Source organism: Neodiprion virginianus, chromosome 5, assembly GCF_021901495.1.
Source record: "Neodiprion virginianus isolate iyNeoVirg1 chromosome 5, iyNeoVirg1.1, whole genome shotgun sequence".
Taxonomy (NCBI): Eukaryota; Metazoa; Arthropoda; class Insecta; order Hymenoptera; family Diprionidae; genus Neodiprion; species Neodiprion virginianus.
The window spans coordinates 18,637,444-18,657,724 of record NC_060881.1 but is presented as its reverse complement, the minus strand read 5'-3'; the positions used below and the strand labels follow the sequence as shown (position 1 = coordinate 18,657,724).

Genomic DNA, 20,281 nt, shown 5'->3' with positions numbered 1-20,281 from the left:
AGAACCGGAGTAGGCCTCAGGACGACGTGTACAGGTACCATCTCACCCGAAATCATCGGTCAGTACCTGTACTGTTTTAACCGGGGGCTGCAAGCCATTGCCGGCTACCCGACACGGAAACCACCCCAGGGTAGCTCAGCTACCCTGACAAGGCCACCCCACGCGGCTACACCAATTTTGTGTGAACTTGTTACTTATTTTCAAGTGTTCGTGATCCGTTGACTGTAATAACCATGTTGGTTTCCATGAGGTAACCATGAGGCCCCGGGAAGGCCAGCGCGAGAGTCCCCAACCGGCTCTACCCAGTTCTGCTCTCGCATCTAATTACTCGATCACAAGTATAATCGAAACACGATCCCAATGCCATTTAATAATCAAATCGATCATTATGAGCCTCGATTCGTCGAGTTGATAGCCCCATGTTCACACAATTCACTGTATCACTCTCGCACACATAACGAGCTACTTTCAACGAGACTCACGTGTTATTCCTTCCGAGATTCGACTAATACTGATCTGGTTTTGGCTTCTTCTTCATATTCTCATCTCGCTTGCTCTCACGGGGATTTTGTGAACTTTGGACTATATTGTCATGTTGACCACTCGTTGTAGTGTGCGTGAGATCTGCGTACTTCGATTCAATACATTCTGTCCCTTTACAAATCTCTAGCTGATCTATAGCGGTCGTTTACCCCCTCGCCGTTCCATATCTCTCTGTTATTACATATGGTTTGAAGTAATGCTCATCCAAACTGTAGTATCATTGTGTACACTTCTTAATTTTTTACACAGTCTCTGGTTGAGATCGCGTTAAACATCGGATTATAACTTAATAATAACATGTGGCAATAGTGGTCTGTGTCAACGGCCAATTACGAAATTATAGGTCAAAAAGGACTAGTTTCAGCTGTTGATTTCTATCTATGCATTGGCATATGTCGCCAACAGAATACGACGTTTTCTTCAACACCCACCAACCCGTGAGCTCGTTGGTACGGACGAGCGGCTTGGAAATACCAAGCGGATCAATAGTCCGCAGGAGACTACGAAGGATAAGTCTGCGAGGTGGTAAAGTGGCCTCGGCATCTTCGTGCGGAAAAGCCGGCCAGAGAGCCGTACACGTACACTTGGCGACAATGAATCTGAGACGGCTAGTTATGTTGGCAACACAGAGAAACCTACAGCGCCACAGTCGGCCGAGTGTGAATCAAACTCAATCTCAATAAACATAACATAAGCCATGAACGTCGAATCTAACCTTAGAATACGTGTCAATCCAACAAGTCATTATCCCCGCGGTCCCCAAGTGTACAACAAAAGGACGAGCCAGGCGTGGGGTCATGCGGTTGGGCGCCTTTGCGAGCGAAGCGCTACTGTACCGTACTCGTGCCTGGGGGTAGCAGGTCGCGACTATCCGTGCTGCGCATGCGCGGCGGCGAGTACGCGCGTCGAGCGAGGCTGCTCGGGCGGCGCTGAGCTAAACGTTCAGTCTGAACGCGAATCCCGAGTGAGGCAGCGAGTTAACCGAATTTCATCGCTACGAGATAGAAGTAACATCATCCTTGCGTACGTCACAAAAACTTGTACAAAAAAAAAAAGAATCGGATTAAATGGGAGATGTCAATTTCCGATCTTGATCACTACTTCGTGAAATACCCCATCTGTATATCGTGGTGAAACCAGATTTCATCAAATTTGCCGGGTGAGCTTATAAATCCGATATCTTTGTCCTCGGAATCAAGGTTTAATGGATTCGCTTGTCTCGCAAAATGCGAATAGATATACGAAAGCCTAAACAGATCTCCCTGTTCGATGTAATACGATTATAGAATTACTGACTGTTAATCTGTCCAAGGACACAGCGGCTTCACCGGCAAGGATGAGCGCCAGGGGAAAGTAAACTGCGCATGATATTCTCAGCGCGTTTATCAGACCAACGCTAACGAAAGCCGTTTCCGCTGTGATCGTATTTCCGATGAGGACGAAACTTGTCAACGCGAAGTAGAGGGTGATTTTTCCCGACAGCAATATTATGCTAAAATTGAATCCTTTCAAATACGAAGCGTAGCTTATAACTTTCAGCTCCAAATCTCTGACTTTGGATACTATTTTGTTGAATGGTTTTTCCCAGGAATACATTTTTACCACCTGCAACGTAATTAAAAAATTCCAACTTAGTTGGTTATACCTTTAGGATGAAAAATAGTTTTACTTATTATTGCACTAGACTTGTATTTTGCTTGAAATGAAATACATGCACCGAACGCTGAAATACAACTTAAATTACACGCAGATTTCAGGAATATTACGAGCCATTTCATGTGTATAATTACGATGACCGATATCAGACGATTTTCAAATATTCTGGTGAGTTTTAGAATTTCACGGGGTTTATACTTACAGAAATATCAAATTAATTCGGGAGATTTGGCCTGCTCTCGATTCATGAGTCTAGGATCCCATCCGATTTCAATAAATTTCTGTGACTTTAGAGATCTCAAGAAGCATTTAAAAAAATATGTATAAATTCCAATATTATCACAGAATTCAAACATATTCCACAGATTTCCGATACCTATCGATAAACCGTCAAATTTTGAAACCAAAATGTGACCATAAAGAAGGAGCAAAAATATTACAGCTTGCCGGACCGCAGGAAATCGTCATATTAATTTTGAATTTCGAGTAAAGTACACGAGCCCCGTTTGTTTTTTCTTCATTTTTTAGGCAAGACAGTTACTTATTTAAAAAAGCAAATTGAAAATTTCAACAAATGAAACTTGCTGTGCATTGTATCCCACTTCGAGTATGATATGGAAGTTGAATCTTTTGGTCAGAGAATCAAAAATTGCCAATAATACGGATCTGCCTGTAAGGTCACCTGTATTCCAGAAATCAATTCGGTCATCAGTTGCACCCTCTCGTCTGTTTTCCTGGCGATTTTAGCCCTCAACTTTCCACCGACATGGCTGAAATACCCTTGCAGAAGCAACGTCTGGGCCATCGTGGCTCCGATTGCTATAAACGTGGCGACGCCAATTGATAGCCACATCACGTATCCAGATATCGCCAGCTAAAGTTCACGAAAACATTGTAAACACTTTCTGTAAATTTTTTCTGTAAATTTACTTATTCGCTTTGGAAATGATTTTTCTTTCTAAATCCGTATGTCATGGAAGATTGCAATGGGGCAAAAAAATTTTCAACGTAAATAAGTTATTTTTCCCCATGAACTATTTAATGCAATATATGTTATACTTTTTATGTAAAGAAATAATTTATTCATGTTGGATTTTGTTTGTGACTTTAATCTCCCATGTCATATGGGCTTAAGAAAAAGATCATTTCCGAAACGCTAAGTTAAAAAATCTGAAAAAATCAAAGAGAGTACCCTTAAGTAGTACTACTGTATAACCAATTAGGAAATAGATCCGAGAAGATAAAAAAAAATGTGGCTGAGTCGGTGGAGACGATTCTTATGTCAGGTCATCATTGATTGAACTCTAATTTCATTGAAGTGATATATTTCATCACTTGTGTTTTGAGTGAAGATACTGACATTTTACCTGAAAAATTGCAACACTTCAAACACGATTGTACGTATCTTCGGCTCGGACTTTATTGGCTGTTGCAATTTGTTTATGAGCGTGTATTTACTATAATCTACTCAAAAATCTTAACCATTCTCATTTATTACCGTTGCTGTGGTTTTATCGACAGATCTTTCACTGGCAGTATTTGATAATTACTAAACACAACAGGATTATTCAATTCGTGGGATCAAGAAAATTTCGACTCTGGGAATTGTAAAGATTATGTCAAAAATCACAACCTACCCGAATGAAATAGTTTATTACTTTGTAATATTACCTGTATTGGCATGATCCAAAAATGATGAAGGAATATAAAAATGCTGTCAAATCGAGCCACGTCGTTGCTTATTAAATTTGCAACTTTGCCAGCTGCTGTGTTGTGGGCCGCATTTTGATCAAGACGTAAAACCTGAAAACGCAAGGATTTAAATGTATTTGGTACTTATAACGCATTACTTCTCACTTGCATGTAGAATTGTTCATTTTGTACTCAGTAAATTTGGTAAAACAATCTGAAATATTCAACTCTTCATAAACGTGTGCAAAAGGTCAAAAAACCAAAATTTCACTGAATTGTGTATTTATTGGCAGACTGATGTTTCGTTTGTTCCGAATACAAATTTTGTATTTCAAAAGAATTTTTTCTGCAAACCAATAAGATACGATTTGGTTCATTCAATGGGTCGTAATCAGAGTTGATTACAGCAGCTGTATATTTTTTTTGCAAATTTTGCAAATCCGTCAGATTCGAAAATTGGCGAATTTTTCTGGATTCTTTTGTAATTAGTTTACAATTTTCATCATGCTTTACATAATTCCAAATGGGAGATAAAATATTTTTGTACCGATTATCTAACAATACTATTAATTTTGCATCGCTGAGTGATGTTTTGGAAAAAAATCGCGATTCGGTAATTTCTCGCCCACGCTTAATGGAACGAAAAGAAGAAAATTATTTCTGTCAAATTTGCGTATTTTCAACAGAATTTTCGTTACAAATATGCGAAGACGTTATACGTCTCAAGAATCTTTTTAATCGTGTGTCAGAATTCTTTTTATATATTCCAATCGATTCACGCCACTGATTACCTTTCTGTAAATCAGAGAACAGCAGGCAACCCTGACGCGCATCCCGATTTGCTGTGTGCGGAGATCAGTGTGATGCATGATGAGGATGTCGAGGAATATCACGAGAACTAAAAGTCCGGCGTAAATGAGACCTTTGGTTCGTGAGATGCCGCATGCGACCTCATCGAAGTACTCGATGATCCACCCCTGGAGAATCGGTCCCGCGACGTGTAGAAACGCGAAGCGGAAGAAAATAAACAGCCCTAGAATCATGTAAGGCAGCCAGAACACTCGCGTTAGCGCCCGTCCAAGGCTCGGCTGCTTCGCTCGCTTCTTTTCGCCATCTTTATTCAGGGTCCTCTTCGCCTCAGATTTAGCCAATTCCTTGATCCACTCTCTGATTTCATAAATAGACAGACATATTTTTTTTCAGGAAAGTAGACATCTTTCAGCTTCACGAATTTTAGCCCAATTATGATCGTCCTCAGTAACTTTTGATAAAATATTAAGGAACCACAAATGTTCCAAATTATCTGCGATTTTGCTGATAGCAATACTCCTATCAATAACTGTTGGAAACATTTTAAATTTGGAGGCTATTTGAGGTAGTTGAAGAAATTTCAGGCGGATATTGTCGACGAGATTTTTTCAATTTCAAACGTACTCCATAATTTATTATTACACAATTGCTGAAAGATATAAGTCCGATGATATAAAACCAGCTGTTCTTGCGTTAAATTTTTCAGTGTAATATTTCGAACACGGAATTACCTTTCGAGACGATTGCCAAGTTGTTCAGATTCATCGGATTTCAAGGGATCGTACAAATCTGTGGTCTGTAAATCATGCTTTGCTCCCTTCCAGAAAATCTGTCGTGTCCATCTGTATGCAAATATGTTGAACAAGCAAAAATAAGCACAACTCGCAATACTTTCAGTCCATTTACATTTCAGCCGGTGAAACTCGTGATTTTCGTGTTTGTTGTAAATCATACAATAAATGCTTCGACTCAAATTGCGACACAAGAAAACAAAATCCTACATTAAGGTCAAAAATTTTCTTCATGTTCATTATATCTTATCTATAATTAGGTCGTTGAATGAAAAATTTCGATAAATTCCATTAGGTCCGTCAGATAGAATGACGAAAAACAATTGACAAGTATTTTTACTCTTTTCAATTAAATGTTTATCAATAAAGACATAGCTAGTCAAATTTGCGTGATGTCATAATGTTCTCTGTTATACGCACTCGTGTCGAAATACAGTGCTTTAATGCAGGGTAAATTTTTAGATTGAGAAGTCCATTGCTGCAGCTCTTCTGGCGTTATCATGGTTTTCTCAGTTTTGTGGAATTGAAGATTTTCGTGACCCAATAATCAAACAACTATCACATTCAGACAGTTGTTGGTTTCAACGCATTTTGATAAGCGCGTCATTAATATATTGTAACCTTTTTGCTTTGGATTAAAATGATTGAAAACTTATGTCAGAAACCGTAGATTTTTTAATACAGTTACTAAACTTCACCAGTCTGAAGAATTCATTGATAAAAAATGGAAAATGTTTACCCGTTCTTAAAACTCTGTAACTTCTAAACAAAGGCTCAAACTATCTTTAACAAAGTATTAAAAGTTTCGGCTTCAGTCGCAAAATTTCATATAAAAAACGAAAATTTCAATAACGGGGTTTTTGGTGTAACGAGATATTCTATTTATTTTGTTTATGCTTATCTATTCCATAATTCCGCCATTTTTTATTTTTCCATTGTTTTTATAATCAATTTCAGCGGACAAATGAAATTCTTACTGCAGTTATATTGCGAAAATATTTTTCGATTCTAAATCGAAATAATTTTTCGGAACTAGAGCAACTCGTGTCGTTTATTGTCATTTTTTGGGGATTATTCATGACTGATGGAACGTCATTAGTGATGAAAATGGAATAATCATCGTAAATTATACGTGTAGTACTTTACCCAAAAAACAGTGCACTCAAAAAATTGGACGATTCTTCAATATTTTTCCGTCGCCTGCGTTCTTTCCGCTCCCTGACGTCCATAATATTTTTTTTCTCCTTACGTATAACACTAGCTTCCGATTGTACCAACTATTCCTTCCAGCTTGATAAGTGAAAAAATTTCAAAATCAATATTATTTTGGCAACGATTTTTTTTCCATCCTCACTGGCATTTCTGATTCGTAAATCACTAATTTCGAGTACTTCTTGTTTTGCCCATCCAGAATTTGTAGCGATTCGTTACTCTCTAAAACTGAACTGTAATCCAAATTTTTTTAATATAATTGGTAATGAAATGTTGAGAAAAGTGGTAGAATATGTGATCTGAAATTGTTCAAAATATGTTAATAGTATCCGTAAAAATTTCTAAGCAAATAATTAACCATTCAAAATTCAAATCACTCATCCAATTTCGCGAACCGATCAACAAAAAAATATACGTAATCTCGAAAATTCATCACTTATGACATACACACGGTAACTTACTCTTCTCAGCACTATTGATTTCACATATTTCGTCCCATATTACATGAAATTCAACCGAATTGCATGTAACGGCGACGTAACGTCTTTTATAATTGGAACGAACAATTGTCCGCAGACTGTGAGATCAAGTATTTCGAGTTTTACAAGAATATCCCATAAGTCAAGGACAACTTTGGCGAATACTGTGAAAGTCATCATGGTTGCCGTATAGTGGGAATAATAATAGTAAACTATTTTGTAGATACGTGCAGAAAAAAAGAAGAAAACCATGTATGAAAAAGTCTGTTAATCAGCATAGGACCGACTTTATGATCAAGAAAACCTGGGGTGCGTTCGGAGCCCAGTCATGCGTTTGAGGGTAGAAAAATAGCGTCGTGAGTTCTAGGGTCAACATTTTCAAATATTTTATTTAGTCACAACATGCGTATTATAAATTTTTTTCAAACACGAAGTGACCGCCATAATTGTTTAACCGAATGTGGCTAAATATTGCAATCGACTACTCGATTTTTTATTATCTAAAATTTCGTTCGAATCCTTCGAACTGTTCTTCCTGAAATGTTGAGCACACTCGACAGTTTCTAATATGCAGAAAGGCAGATAAGGATTCGAAAAGTCTACTCACCGAGAAATAGTTTATTTTTTCACACACACTGGGAAATTATGCATGTATTGCAGAGAATCTTGGAATAATGCTTAACGATGGTTTCAAAAAATTAACGTCACTGAATTACTATTATATATACCGTAAAAAGTGTTTCATCGCTACTGAAGTTTCGGTGCTCCGAGTTTAGATGAGGCTGCCAAACAGAAAAATTCCAGTCGTGGTCGTTTGTAAGTGATGATTATGTTGACTGACATCTTTTTGTTCATCCATATGTGCTATTTAATTATTACCAAGGAGGAACGATACGCAGTGAAATTACACTTTGCACTACAAAGTACACTTTAGTCAATGAAACAGATGAATTTTCAACAAAAGATATGTCATTCCTATAGCGTCTCAGGCGTTGGTAATTGCGAGACATGTGGCAGAATAAGGAAGAAGAACGAGTGTACCAGTCGGAGAATTAGTTAAAATGACTCGACGTATTGGTTGGTAACGAGACCGTAACTACATATCCCAATAAACATTGCTGGTAAATAAATCGTAGGAAATTCGTCGAAAAATAACGTTGTATATAGTTGAATAATCGTTCAGCACATACGTTTTTTCTCGTGAAAAATGTCCGCCCTGATATAGGCGATATGTTTTTTCGACTGCGCTCATCAACGTTTTCTGTTAGTGATTATGATCCGGATATTCCACGGTTGAAGTAAACGTCGAAATTACGGTTTTCGGAAACGTAATGAAACAAGTATGAAAGAACGCAATTTAAATGTTAACGTAGACGTTTAATATACATATACCTGTTATAGCCACCATTTTTCGTGGTTCAAACACGTTTAATAAGCGTGTTCATTGGAAAATTTTTTTTATAATAATACACGTACTTAATGTGTGTTGATTTAACGTAAAAACGATATCCGTGAACAATTATTATACGTTTAATTGAATACACTTAATCGAATATCACGCGGTTCCGATAAACGTGTAACAACCAACTTGAGAATATGTTTTCGGTATAATTTTTCATGTACTATATTAATACACAAGCTGTTAAAAGCTTCTTGTATGGTCAATATGGACTTATCTCAGGGGTTAGATGATACAGCAACGCTCACATTCTTAGCTATTTCAGTAACGGTAACTTGCACCAATTAAATGATATTAATTATTTTACACCCACACCTATGTATTCTTATGAGAAATACAGGACAACTAAATGAGATAAAGCACACACCTTTGCGAAACATGATATATATTTATTATAAGGTACTTTCATCCAAGGCAACAATGACAATAGTTACATTGCACACGTATCGAAATATCCGCTTTAACAATGTATCCGAAACATAACAGTAGTTTTTTATATACCAGTTTGTCTGTATCGTTGATGCGGACATTTTATTATGCCAACGATGTAACTGTGTGAATGTTGACTGGGATGTATAAATAAACATACAGTCTTTTACATAACCGCATACCTCAATTGTACAGATGTACTCACAAGAGTATAGAAGTATAGCAAATAGTAAAATTAAGTAAACATGAACAAACAAAAACTTATATCCGATACAAGAGGTTTAATAACAAATAAAACATGAAACAAAATAATCATACAATGATTATACCCTAACGAGTCTCGTATTACATCCACTTATATTTGTGCGCCCCTGTGAACAATAGAAAGAAAAGAACGTTAATAATCAGCCTTCAGAAAATTCACCATACTTTTAGGGTGACAATGAACTCATTGTACAATCACATATATCTACAATCTACATATAATATCCCAATAATTCAACCAAAGTTCTATATATATATTCAATAACCGGTTACACAATGGTGGTAAAGTCGTGTGAATAAATTAAATTCAATTTTACATCGAAAAGATGTTTGCACAATGACGAATTCAACGGCATTAAAACGTTTATGAAACCCTCAACAGTGTTTATTTATCCGGTAATTAATCCTCCGTCTGCACACTGGGTCTTTGAGGAAACTGTAGAAATTATGATCCTAAATTTCTCATGCATTTTTGGGAATATTACAATTTTGATGAACAAAAATTTTCAATCCCGACAACTTTTAGATAATGTATAGTAGACATACTTTGAGAGGTAACCCCAAATTTTTTCTGATTTTGCAAAATCCTGAAACATATGGAAAATCTGGCTGTTCCATAAAAGACCCCGTGCACAGACGGAAAGTGGGAAAAATAAGTTAATCGTAGGGTTAATTGCGTAATCCCGATAAAGATAAACCACCCTAATCAGGGCAATTTCATTCTTTTGGTATGTCAATTTTTTTCAAGAAAACTTTCTAACATCTGAATATGAAAATTATTTGACATTTCACTAGAGATGTGAAACACTATCTCTGAAATTTTTTGGGAGAATTTCAAGAAACGTAAAGCACTGAAAAAGTTTGAGGTCAGCGAATCGAACTTGAAAGCATTACAGTATTGTAAAAAAAAAAAAAAAAAAGCGGCTACCACACCATATCACGTTCATTGCTGAGTATTTACGTATAATATACGCAAATTTGATTAATGTAGAACCCAATAAACACACGTACGTTGAATAGACGATTAAGAAACGTGACCGCTGTGGAACTGAAGTGGATGTCGATAAATTATTCGTGTCCCACACATCACTTAAATAAACGTATCTGTATATACGTAGAAAACACGTGAATATATGCCGGTGAATTCCGCATTGGACGCGGAATAGGCGTATAATTCACGGGAATTGTACGAATTTCATGAACTACAAGAATCCCGTATAACAGGCGGATATCGTACCTGAAAATACATAGTATTTAACACCTGTATTCTAGGTAGAATAATCTCTATGTGCCATTTCAACGTTCTCTCAACGTGTCTTGACAGGTCTATTATATATCATTTCAACCACTGTGTGTTTATTGGGAAAAGATGCAGCCACTACATGATCGTTCATTCGTACATGATACGTATGTGTTAGCGATCTATTTCACTGGATAACCTTATAAAAGAAAAACGATGCCTGCACAAGTAAGAGTGAAGCTAACAATAAATATCTGCGGCTTCTATTTGCAATCAGTATATATTCCATACCATACACATGCTTCTTATAGCATTATCTACAAGCAATTCTATTGTGCCTACATCCTTTCGGCGACGTTCAAAATAGTCGAGGAAATAAAGCACTAAAAACGGCCCAACTGTCGATTTTTTGAGCAGTAAGACGGATTTTAATGCGGTTTTTTGCATTCGATTCGTAAGAGCGCCTACAAACTTTGTGAACTAAATTGATTAATTAATTTTTTGAAAGTGCATTATGGCATTAATAATATGCATTTTGCAAGTGCACTTCCAAGAGACACTAAATAAAAAATTTGCTACTCGGGGGTTGTTGGGGTCGCTGAACACGAATATCGCCACGGCAACCGTCTCCGAGGTACCTGGTGCCCAGGGTGGACAGTATCAACGTCTTCTTCTAGAGTTTTGGCGAAAATTGTGATCGAATTTGTCGAAACTCGTTGCCCGAGGGTTTTTGGGGTCACTGAATACGAATATCGATACGGCAACCGTCTCCGAGGTACGTGGTGCCCAGGGTGAACGTTTCAACGTCTTTTTCTGGAATTATCTTGAGTATTATCATTTTTACCTCAATTAAAGTATATTGTTCTTAATTCAATCACAAATTCGATCACAATTTTCGCCAAAACTCTAGGAGAAGACGTTGATACTGTCCACCCTGGGCACCAGGTACCTCGGAGACGGTTGCCGTGACGATATTCGTGTTCAGCGACCCCAAAAACCCCCGAGTAGCAAATTTTTTATTTAGTGTCTCTTGGAAGTGCACTTGCAAAATGCATATTATTAATGCCATAATGAATTTTCAAAAAATTAATTAATCAATTTAGTTCACAAAGTTTGTAGGCGCTCTTACGAAGCGAATGCAAAAAACCGCATTAAAATCCGTCTTACTGCTCAAAAAATCGACAGTCCATTGCTTTATTTCCTCGACTAAAAGCAAGTACGACGCAATCACAAAGTATTTCTTTCTTCTTTTTATTGTCAGGTTATTTACGCCTGTATTGTCATTTTCGTCTGTATTGAATCATCGTGATAAATTTTTCCAAATAGAAAATACATTTGTACTTACCAGCTTATGAAGGCTCACATAAACACGGACGTGCATTGACCTCGGAAGTTGGTCAAATTAGACTGATTCACTGATCGCGTGAGCTGAGAGCCTTCGCGAACGGTACACAATAAACAAACCAAAGCGTCACAAATCTACGAACACGACCGCGTTGTATTGTGATCAGCCGCAGAAAGTAGTGGGGGGACGGTGCGAGAGAGTGAGAAATAGAGAAAGAGTGAGAAGGGGAGAGAGGCGCGGAGTGGGAAATACATAGTTCTCAGCACTTGCACGTACCTCACTTTATCAATAATTTTAGCTTTTTTACGTTGTAGAAACCGTCAGATTATATTATATCCGTAATTTTTACATGATTTCCTTCAAATTAAAAAAAAAAATAACCGCGCTCGAATACTTCCAGGTGACGTTTTTTTTTTTTGCAAACTAATTACTCGCTTATTCTCTTATACCATGATCAAATCGTCAGAATATTGAAATTGACGCTTTTTTCCATGTAATTAACTTACCTTCTATTAATCTGACGAGCTCGAATTAATTTGAGGATCGATTTTTTTTTACTAAGCTGATTGGCTACCCTAGACGCACCCTTGTATATTAAGGGTTCATATATGGTGGTCGTTCATAACAGGGTGCAAGGTTTCCTCCCTTATATTGTTCTGTCGCGCTTGAATAACACCGAAAATCCCCTCTTGGGCTCCCCTACTACTCGATTCTTCGCGACCGCTTGTCGTTTGACACATGCGCTCATTATACGTATATGTAACATCCATGGTACACGAGCTTCATCTACGGCCACTCGCTTTCCTAGCATGGGTTATTCCAATATATACATTATGGTATAGGAAAACGTATGTTTTACAATTAATAAAGACGCCGCGAAGGGATGCACTTATATGCTCAACTACGTAATTTCTTGGTGACCTTTGTAAAAAAATCTGTTCATCGATTTTTCAACTTTTTTTCCTATGTTGGGGAATTAACAATAACACAAGGAAAAGAATTTGAAAAAATGGAGGTAACATATTGTTCTACTTTACAATATTACGTAGAATAAAATTATCACTTCTAGTGTTATGTCACCTGAATTTTTTCATATTTTTGATGATACTTACTAGTTTATCGAATGAAAAAAAAGATTGGAAATCGAATGACCAGTTGTTTACAAAATTTAAGGTAATCAGAAAAACGTGCTGAGGAGGATAACAAAACGTTGAATTTTAGTCACTGCTAACATGAGAAAAACTTGAATATAATGATTATAGTTCCAAATTCAAACATCGCAATATGTAAGTAAATGATGTAAAAGTTGATTCCTGCCCTCACTATGTTGAAAAGGGTAGTATTCTTGGATATGAAGGTCAGAAAGGTACGAAACAAATCTTGTTTACGTTTCGGCCCGAGTAGGTATATAATTCTGTGTATCGATATGACAAGTCTATGTACGACGTAATTTTCACGTATTACATGTGATCAGTAGATCAAAAGTGTATTGACTTAATTATTAAACAATTAATGAGAACATATTGGCAAGGTATGGTAACTATACGAAACGTTAAACTTGTGTTACTGGTGAAGGAATAAAATATGTATATTAGCTGTTCATGAGACTAGAAATATAATGGATTTTACCACACGTTTATACTACGGATCTCGCTTACCACAATAAAACGTTGATGATGGAACGCAGAAATTTTGTATTTTAATACCTACAAATATACCGATTTTTAACGAATTTGAATTGACAATTGAGCTAGTAAACAAAACGTTGATTATTAGTCTAGAAACCGTTGTTTAAGGTAGTACCGTGATAAATCACTTTTCTTACAATATCTTTCAATTTTTGAATACACATAATTTGAAATGTCCTTTATACGTAGGAATTTTTTTTAATAGTCCTTGCGGTACTAAATTTTGCAATATTAGCGATCAAAAGTCGTACAATTTACATGTATTCCCTATCCCGACCGTAGTTAGAGTGAGCATTTCATTTAATAACAGCCATACTTTTCTTAGAATTTTTTTTAAAAACTGAGAATTATTAATTGAGGATATAACAAGTAATTTTTTTCAAAAAAAACATAAACAAGCGGTATTCATTTTTTTGTAAATAATTCTTAAAGTTTGTTGCTTTTAATGATTTTCAAACTTTCTCTCATAACCTGACCCGTGAGAAATAGTGACTTGGCAACGTTGCCCTACGCGGGAAGTTTAAAATGCCACAAAGGCCCAACGAATTGAAATAAATGTCAGAACTTTGCGGATATAGGTTACGGTACAGGTTTTAATTGCGAAGTCATTGTGTATTATTTTCAGTCTCCAATTATAACTAACCTCAAATTGATTTCATAACAATACATTTCTCTACAACACATGCTTGAGGGGCAAGAGATACTGAGTTAGAATGCAACGTTGCCAAGTCAGACAAAAGACGCAATGGGAAAATTTTTATACTTCTGCGCATGTGAGAGGAGGCGCAAAGGTGTACTGTATCTCAACTACTTCTTACTTTGGTTATAATGTTTTATACAGGGGATATTTCTCTGGAAGTTGAGGACTGCTGCTATCACGGTACTACCTTAAATGTTGTAGAAAAGCAGTGAATGAAACGTTAAACTTGTGTTACCGGTGAAGGAATAAAACATGTATATTAACTGTTCATAAGACTAGAAATATAAACGGTTTTACCACACGTTTATACTACGAATCTCGCTTACCACAACAAAACGTTGACGATGAAACGTAGAAAATTTGTATTTTAATATCTATAAATATACCGGTTTTTAACGAATTTAAATTAGCAATTGAACTAGTAAACAAACCGTTGATTATTAGTCTAGAAACCGTTGTTTAAATGTACGTGTAATGAAAATCGTATAATATTTGTGGAGAGACAACGATTAATATTTTACTGAAAAATTACCGTATATCGAACACGGTAATATTTTCTACCTATACCATAAGTATACGACCTTAACGTTTCTTCAACCACATTTTAACCGGCTCATGTTTACTGGGATATAGATACCACTGTTTGTGACTAGAACACCAAGTAAACTGATGTAATTGTCACGTTGTAATTTTGAGGGAAATCGTATTCATTGTAGCGTTGTAGCCGAAGTTGTGCAAGATTTCCGATAATTCAACAACAATGTCCTTGCGAAAGATCAACGTTAAAAATCTGATGGAGTTGTCAGATTCTCATTCTGTGGTACATACTGTACTGTATTTGAGGATTTAAATTATTAAAGAAGTAATAATTTATCCATATTGTCTTTGTGGAGCATCGAGAAGCCAACGAGAGGAGTCGGGCTCTTCTGGAGTCTTTGTCGACCAAAACAATAATCTTCCTCAATCCATAAAACGAAACTATCTTCCAATTAGTGAAGAGCAACGAGGTGTTTGACTGAACACTGTGCTTCCAGAACTTGGAAGGAAACATTAGGGGGTCAAGGATCTTGTGAAAACCCTCACTTTCCAATCATGCACAAATATACTTTTCGTAAGTTGAAATAGTCGAAGAATGAATGACCAGAATGGTTCCGTTTAAGTGGTTTAAGGTGTTTTCCGTTTAAGATTTTCAACTTGATATGACCGTGACTTTTGACCTTCGTCAAGGCCATCTTCACCGTTTACTGCTTCTCACTGATCTCTACAACTTTTATGAGTATCATTGTGCTCTGGTGAACGCATTTTCGAAAAATTCATTTCCTTAGTCTAAGCCTAGCGTTCAACTTTGATACGACCTTAAGATGTTAGAATTTTTCGTGCCCAATGTAATTTCCGAGCATAGAATTTTCCACGCTTTTCGCTTCTGGGGTCAAAAACAGGATGTTCCTTTTGATGAAATCCACTTGACCATGAAATGATCTTGAAAGTCATAATTAAAGTCAAACCTAAAGTCACGACTACCCTACGTAGGAGCCTACGTAGGGCTGAAAGTAGGCGCTAAATTTCGACATCGGATGTCTATAGTTACGATGGACATGAATTGGTGCAACTCCGAATAGTACAAGCTCAGATCAACAGGTTGCGAGAATGCTTTCTTATTAGAAGATTCAAAATAATCGAACTTTGAGATTTATGAGCTCATTTTCAGTTTCGGATGATTATACTACTAATATCCATGTATTCACTTTGTGAGAATTACTATAAATCCCAGTTATATCAAATATACATACACGAATAATTAACCGTGCTGATATTCTTTTTTCAACGAAATAACTTTTGTCGTTTTCCCCGCTGAAGCACAAATCACACATCCGGGAACAGACGAGCATCGACTGATGCCAGGTGAACGAGTTCTACTGTATGACATTCGACATGTCGCAATTGGCCCTGGGCTATAGGCAAAATAATACATCGCAAAGCTCCCCACCGAGGAACAAAGTTTCTGTAATGTTCATTAGTTATGGAGCGTGGCGTGAAGAATGAATGTAAGTGCAAGCGTGTATGACTATGAAAGTGAGAATATGAATGTGGAATGTACGGAGTGTTTAATAGGCTAAGAGCCTTGGAGGCAACGGTCATAACTGTAACGCCGGGGTGATAAGGGGTTACATTCGGTCGAAACCTTTCACAAATCGATTTTCTTCTTCATAATATCATGGCTATATCTCTCAAGAATATTTTGACCAAAAGCTCATTTCGAATTTCCAAAAATTGAAAAATTTATCAGCACTCCAGTGAAACAACGCACTGGTGTGCGCTTCAGTTGAATCGAGTTGAAGGCTAGAAAGATCAACCTGTTGGGAAGCTGCGTATGCAGCAAAAGGCCTTCTATACGCTTAAGGAATCGCTGGTTGAGAGTAAAAGAAATTTTCATTTCATCTGACATCGGATCAGCGTCAAAACCGAGGTTAAAACTTTAAACGCGTAAATTATACACACGTTTATCTATATACTGTATTTTCCCATGTAGTGGACCTCCTGATTCAACACGGATGGATGGATTAACTTCAAAATTTGCACACACGTTCGTTCCTCTTATGATTACGCACGATACGTCGATCGGATTTTTTGATTAAACTCGCCATTTTTTGATCACACCTAAATACGGAAAGATTTTTGCTGTAAAAAGCGACGATTTTTAACAAATCATCATATCTTTCGCATTTTTTTGGCATTTTCAAAAGCCCGAACAACAAACCATAACTATTTTCATCTACGTTAATATACATTCTGATTCCTTGATTTCAGACACGGCGCTTCGCCGCTACAAAGCCCACCGTTTGGTCCTGCGTAGGGAAGGATTTAGGAAATGAATACTATAACAATACATTCAACATTCTTGTTTGTAAGATGTTCTAATGTTTTTGAGCCAGTCAAAATATTTCACAAAAAGTTACGTTTAAGTTGAATGAAGATAATTTTGTATAAATATGGTACAACAGATGTTCCATAATAATTACATTTGCGCGTCATGTCTAACCTTTAATGTATTAAAATGTAATTTCTTCAACGTTTCTTAGACAATTCTCGAAAATCCCAATTTTCAATGTTTCAATTTTTTCATCCTAGTAAATCTCTTACAGAGTTCAGAGTTAAAACGCTTTTATCTCAGTGAATAAAAAGTGGAAAACATCAAATTTCCTTCTAACATATTTCTACTTCTAATCTAGTAAATCACACAATGATCACATAACCGTCCGATTTTTCCACTTACCAAAATGTTTGCCCAAGGCGGATTAGAAATTAGAAAAAAACACTATATTTTGAAAATTTGTTAATTGCTGATAACTGCCAGCTACGTGATTACGGGTAAAACGAAGTATATTGATCGAGAGAAGGAAATTTACTGTCTTACGAAATTTATTCAGGACAATGCCTTATCCAGGACGAATTTCTTTTCACGACCAAATATTGGGTTGTCGCACAGCGACAAACTTATGTGACCACCAACCAATTACGACTGCCATAAAGTGAAAATGAGCTCTGCCCGATTTCTTAATTAATCCGAAAACACAACGGGCTAGTTCAGGAGCGTAGCTAAGACTCCATAGGCTGTGGTATAAAAATAACGAATCACCCCTGCCTGTTGGTGTATGGTTAAATATGGTTAAAGAATCGTCTGAAATGTAAAAAAAAGCCGACAAGTACCACGGTAACCTTATAATGAAAAACTTATCGCCGATTTTTGCCGTAAAGTCAGGAACAACGCCAAGCACGACTTCCCTGCCCGTACACATCGTGAAGTCGGACCTAACTTTTCGTTTAGTGATATCAAAACATCATCCCAAGAGTCTCGAATCCACTTAGCGGACACATTAAATTTCTGCATATCGCCGTCAATATATACGTTTCTTGCCCGGTTCAATAATTAAAGAAGGAGAAGTATGCGAACGTGCCTACACTACTTTTATTCATTTAGAATCTCGAGGTTCGAATACCGACACTGTACGCATGAAATAAATGCTGACATCTTTTCTAGAAGGACATTTGTTTCGGTACTTGGCTGGATATAATTTTTCAAGTATTAGATACCTAGGCTCAAATGAGGATTGCGATATTAATCATCGACACTGATGATACATTATTAAATCATGTCAAACTCTGACCACGTGCACTTCAATTCCACCTTAATTATGACCGCTAATTGCTTTCTGTATTGATAATGAAAGAACGACTCTGGCGGATTCCGTCCCAGTGAAATGGTACTGATGTAACACTGAGATTACACTTCGATTACAATTATGTTTCACCGTGCAGTTGAGAATTTTTCACACTGTATTGTCACTGTAATTACATAAAAAGCATACCAAGGTTCCAGCGGAAAATCACTGAAACAAAAATTTACTACACAACATAGAAAGTATACGTTTATTTTTAATTACTCTTTATTGATAATTGAGAATAAAATTTTCTTAAAAAGCTGTGCTTTAAACCCGGGCCGCCAGTATGACAATTGCCAACTTTACCTGCTGCACCACGCTCTCTTGTTCGCCAGGTTACAAGTGTCAAACTCAAAGGTATATGTATGTTGTGCGGAAAGGGATCTTTTAAAAATTTTCTCCGAAGCAAAGGCTTTTTCAACAAAATGCGGTTAGCCAAGTACTTGGCAAGGGTTTCTTTCAATAAACCTGACAATGAGACCCGTCAAACTCCTTTTTTAGTCAAATTCGTAAGTCTGGAACTTATGATTAGAAGATCGCCAATAGATGAAATGAGTGATATATTGGTGATACCACAGTGGATTTTCCGAGTGTAATTTAGGTAAAATCGCTGTGGAAAAATTTTATAACTTCACCGAAGGCTTAAGTGAAATTTAAGTGTATTCCTGGAATGTCAATCTGGGATCACTGACTTTAGGATTCACTGAAAAACACTTCAATAACACGTAGGAACCGAATCTGCCAGGGGAGACAGGAAATATGGAAGTGGAGGGCGATAGAATCCTTCTCAGGGCGTTTGGAATAAATCATGGGCTGTCCAGTGACCTTAGGGTAACGATAAGTAAATGAACATAGACAATAAATCGGCGAGACACGGCAGACAATTGTATGTCACGGAAAACTAATATTTGTTTATTCATGCAGTTAACGGGATAGGAACGTATACATTTATTACTGCGAGTAATGGTGTTGGGTGTTTAGGAGTTGGCACAATTTTAAGTGTATTTGGAAAGAAAATTTGTAGAATAATGGCACTTCCGCTATCCGAAAATCGTACACAAAGATAATCAGTAATCCCCCGCTGTCGTATAGGTATACGACGATTCATAGAATCAAATTAGTTACCCAGGGAGCAGCAACGGATCAAAATCCTGAATCTGCAACGCAGCGAAAGGAGTAAAATCGCGAGTCTGCAGTTTTCGCGACATACTGGTTCCTCAACTATCACTTACCGATGCCGTCTAGTCTCCTTAGACTCTACCCAGTTTTGATGTAGTAAATTATAATGAAATAGAAAATACCCCCTGCAACCATCACCGGAATGATCATCCAGTTGTTTACAATAAATACCATAGCGATCCAATCATGATGGTAAAAATCTGAAGCATCTTTATTAACGCCCTTGGTAGTATTTTATCCATCGCATTAACATCATTCGAAAATAGCTTCGAGATTCTACCTGGATAAAAATTTCTTGAATGTATTAAGGGGGTGCCCTGGGCGATATCGACGTTGACGTAAATATCTTCAAATATTGAAGTACACGTATCTCAAACGCGAAAAAGAGATCAACAGGCTCATTCTATGCACAGTTCTGAACAAAGTCACTCCGACACATTTTCTTCAGACGTAGAAATAAAGAAATGGCATGATTCTACGAATTCACTGTTGGGGTTTTAGTACAATACCTCATGAATTGCTGTGTTGAAAAAATCGCATTTTCAATCAGCGGTAATCATTTCATTCATACAGT

General features: G+C 36.9%; 1 protein-coding gene and 1 long non-coding RNA gene across 10 annotated transcripts in view; one reads left to right on the top strand and one right to left on the bottom strand.

Moving 5' to 3' along the window:
* LOC124306158 (ATP-binding cassette sub-family C member 4-like) overlaps positions 1–16,210 on the bottom strand; it is a 28,322-nt gene extending 12,112 nt beyond the window's left edge. Inside the window, exons 1-7 of one of the 9 annotated variants that reach the window (XM_046766447.1) lie at positions 16,099–16,210; positions 6,639–6,782; positions 5,433–5,543; positions 4,683–5,058; positions 3,871–4,002; positions 2,882–3,073; positions 1,840–2,148 (exon numbers count right to left, since the gene is read on the bottom strand). In XM_046766447.1, the coding sequence (XP_046622403.1) occupies positions 1,840–2,148; positions 2,882–3,073; positions 3,871–4,002; positions 4,683–5,058; positions 5,433–5,543; positions 6,639–6,721 (1,203 nt within the window). In that variant the 5' untranslated portion in view covers positions 6,722–6,782; positions 16,099–16,210. Of the gene's footprint in view, positions 1–1,839; positions 2,149–2,881; positions 3,074–3,566; positions 3,585–3,870; positions 4,003–4,682; positions 5,059–5,432; positions 5,544–6,638; positions 6,938–7,155; positions 7,304–7,790; positions 8,041–16,098 lie in introns of those variants that run through there. The other 8 variants (XM_046766445.1, XM_046766449.1, XM_046766448.1 and 5 more) reach the window with 8 other exon arrangements.
* LOC124306182 (uncharacterized) lies at positions 14,951–17,471 on the top strand. Its single transcript, XR_006908546.1, has 3 exons — positions 14,951–15,128; positions 15,202–15,419; positions 17,117–17,471. It is a non-coding gene; the product is annotated as an uncharacterized LOC124306182 (long non-coding RNA).
* The last annotated feature ends 2,810 nt before the right edge of the window (positions 17,472–20,281 follow it).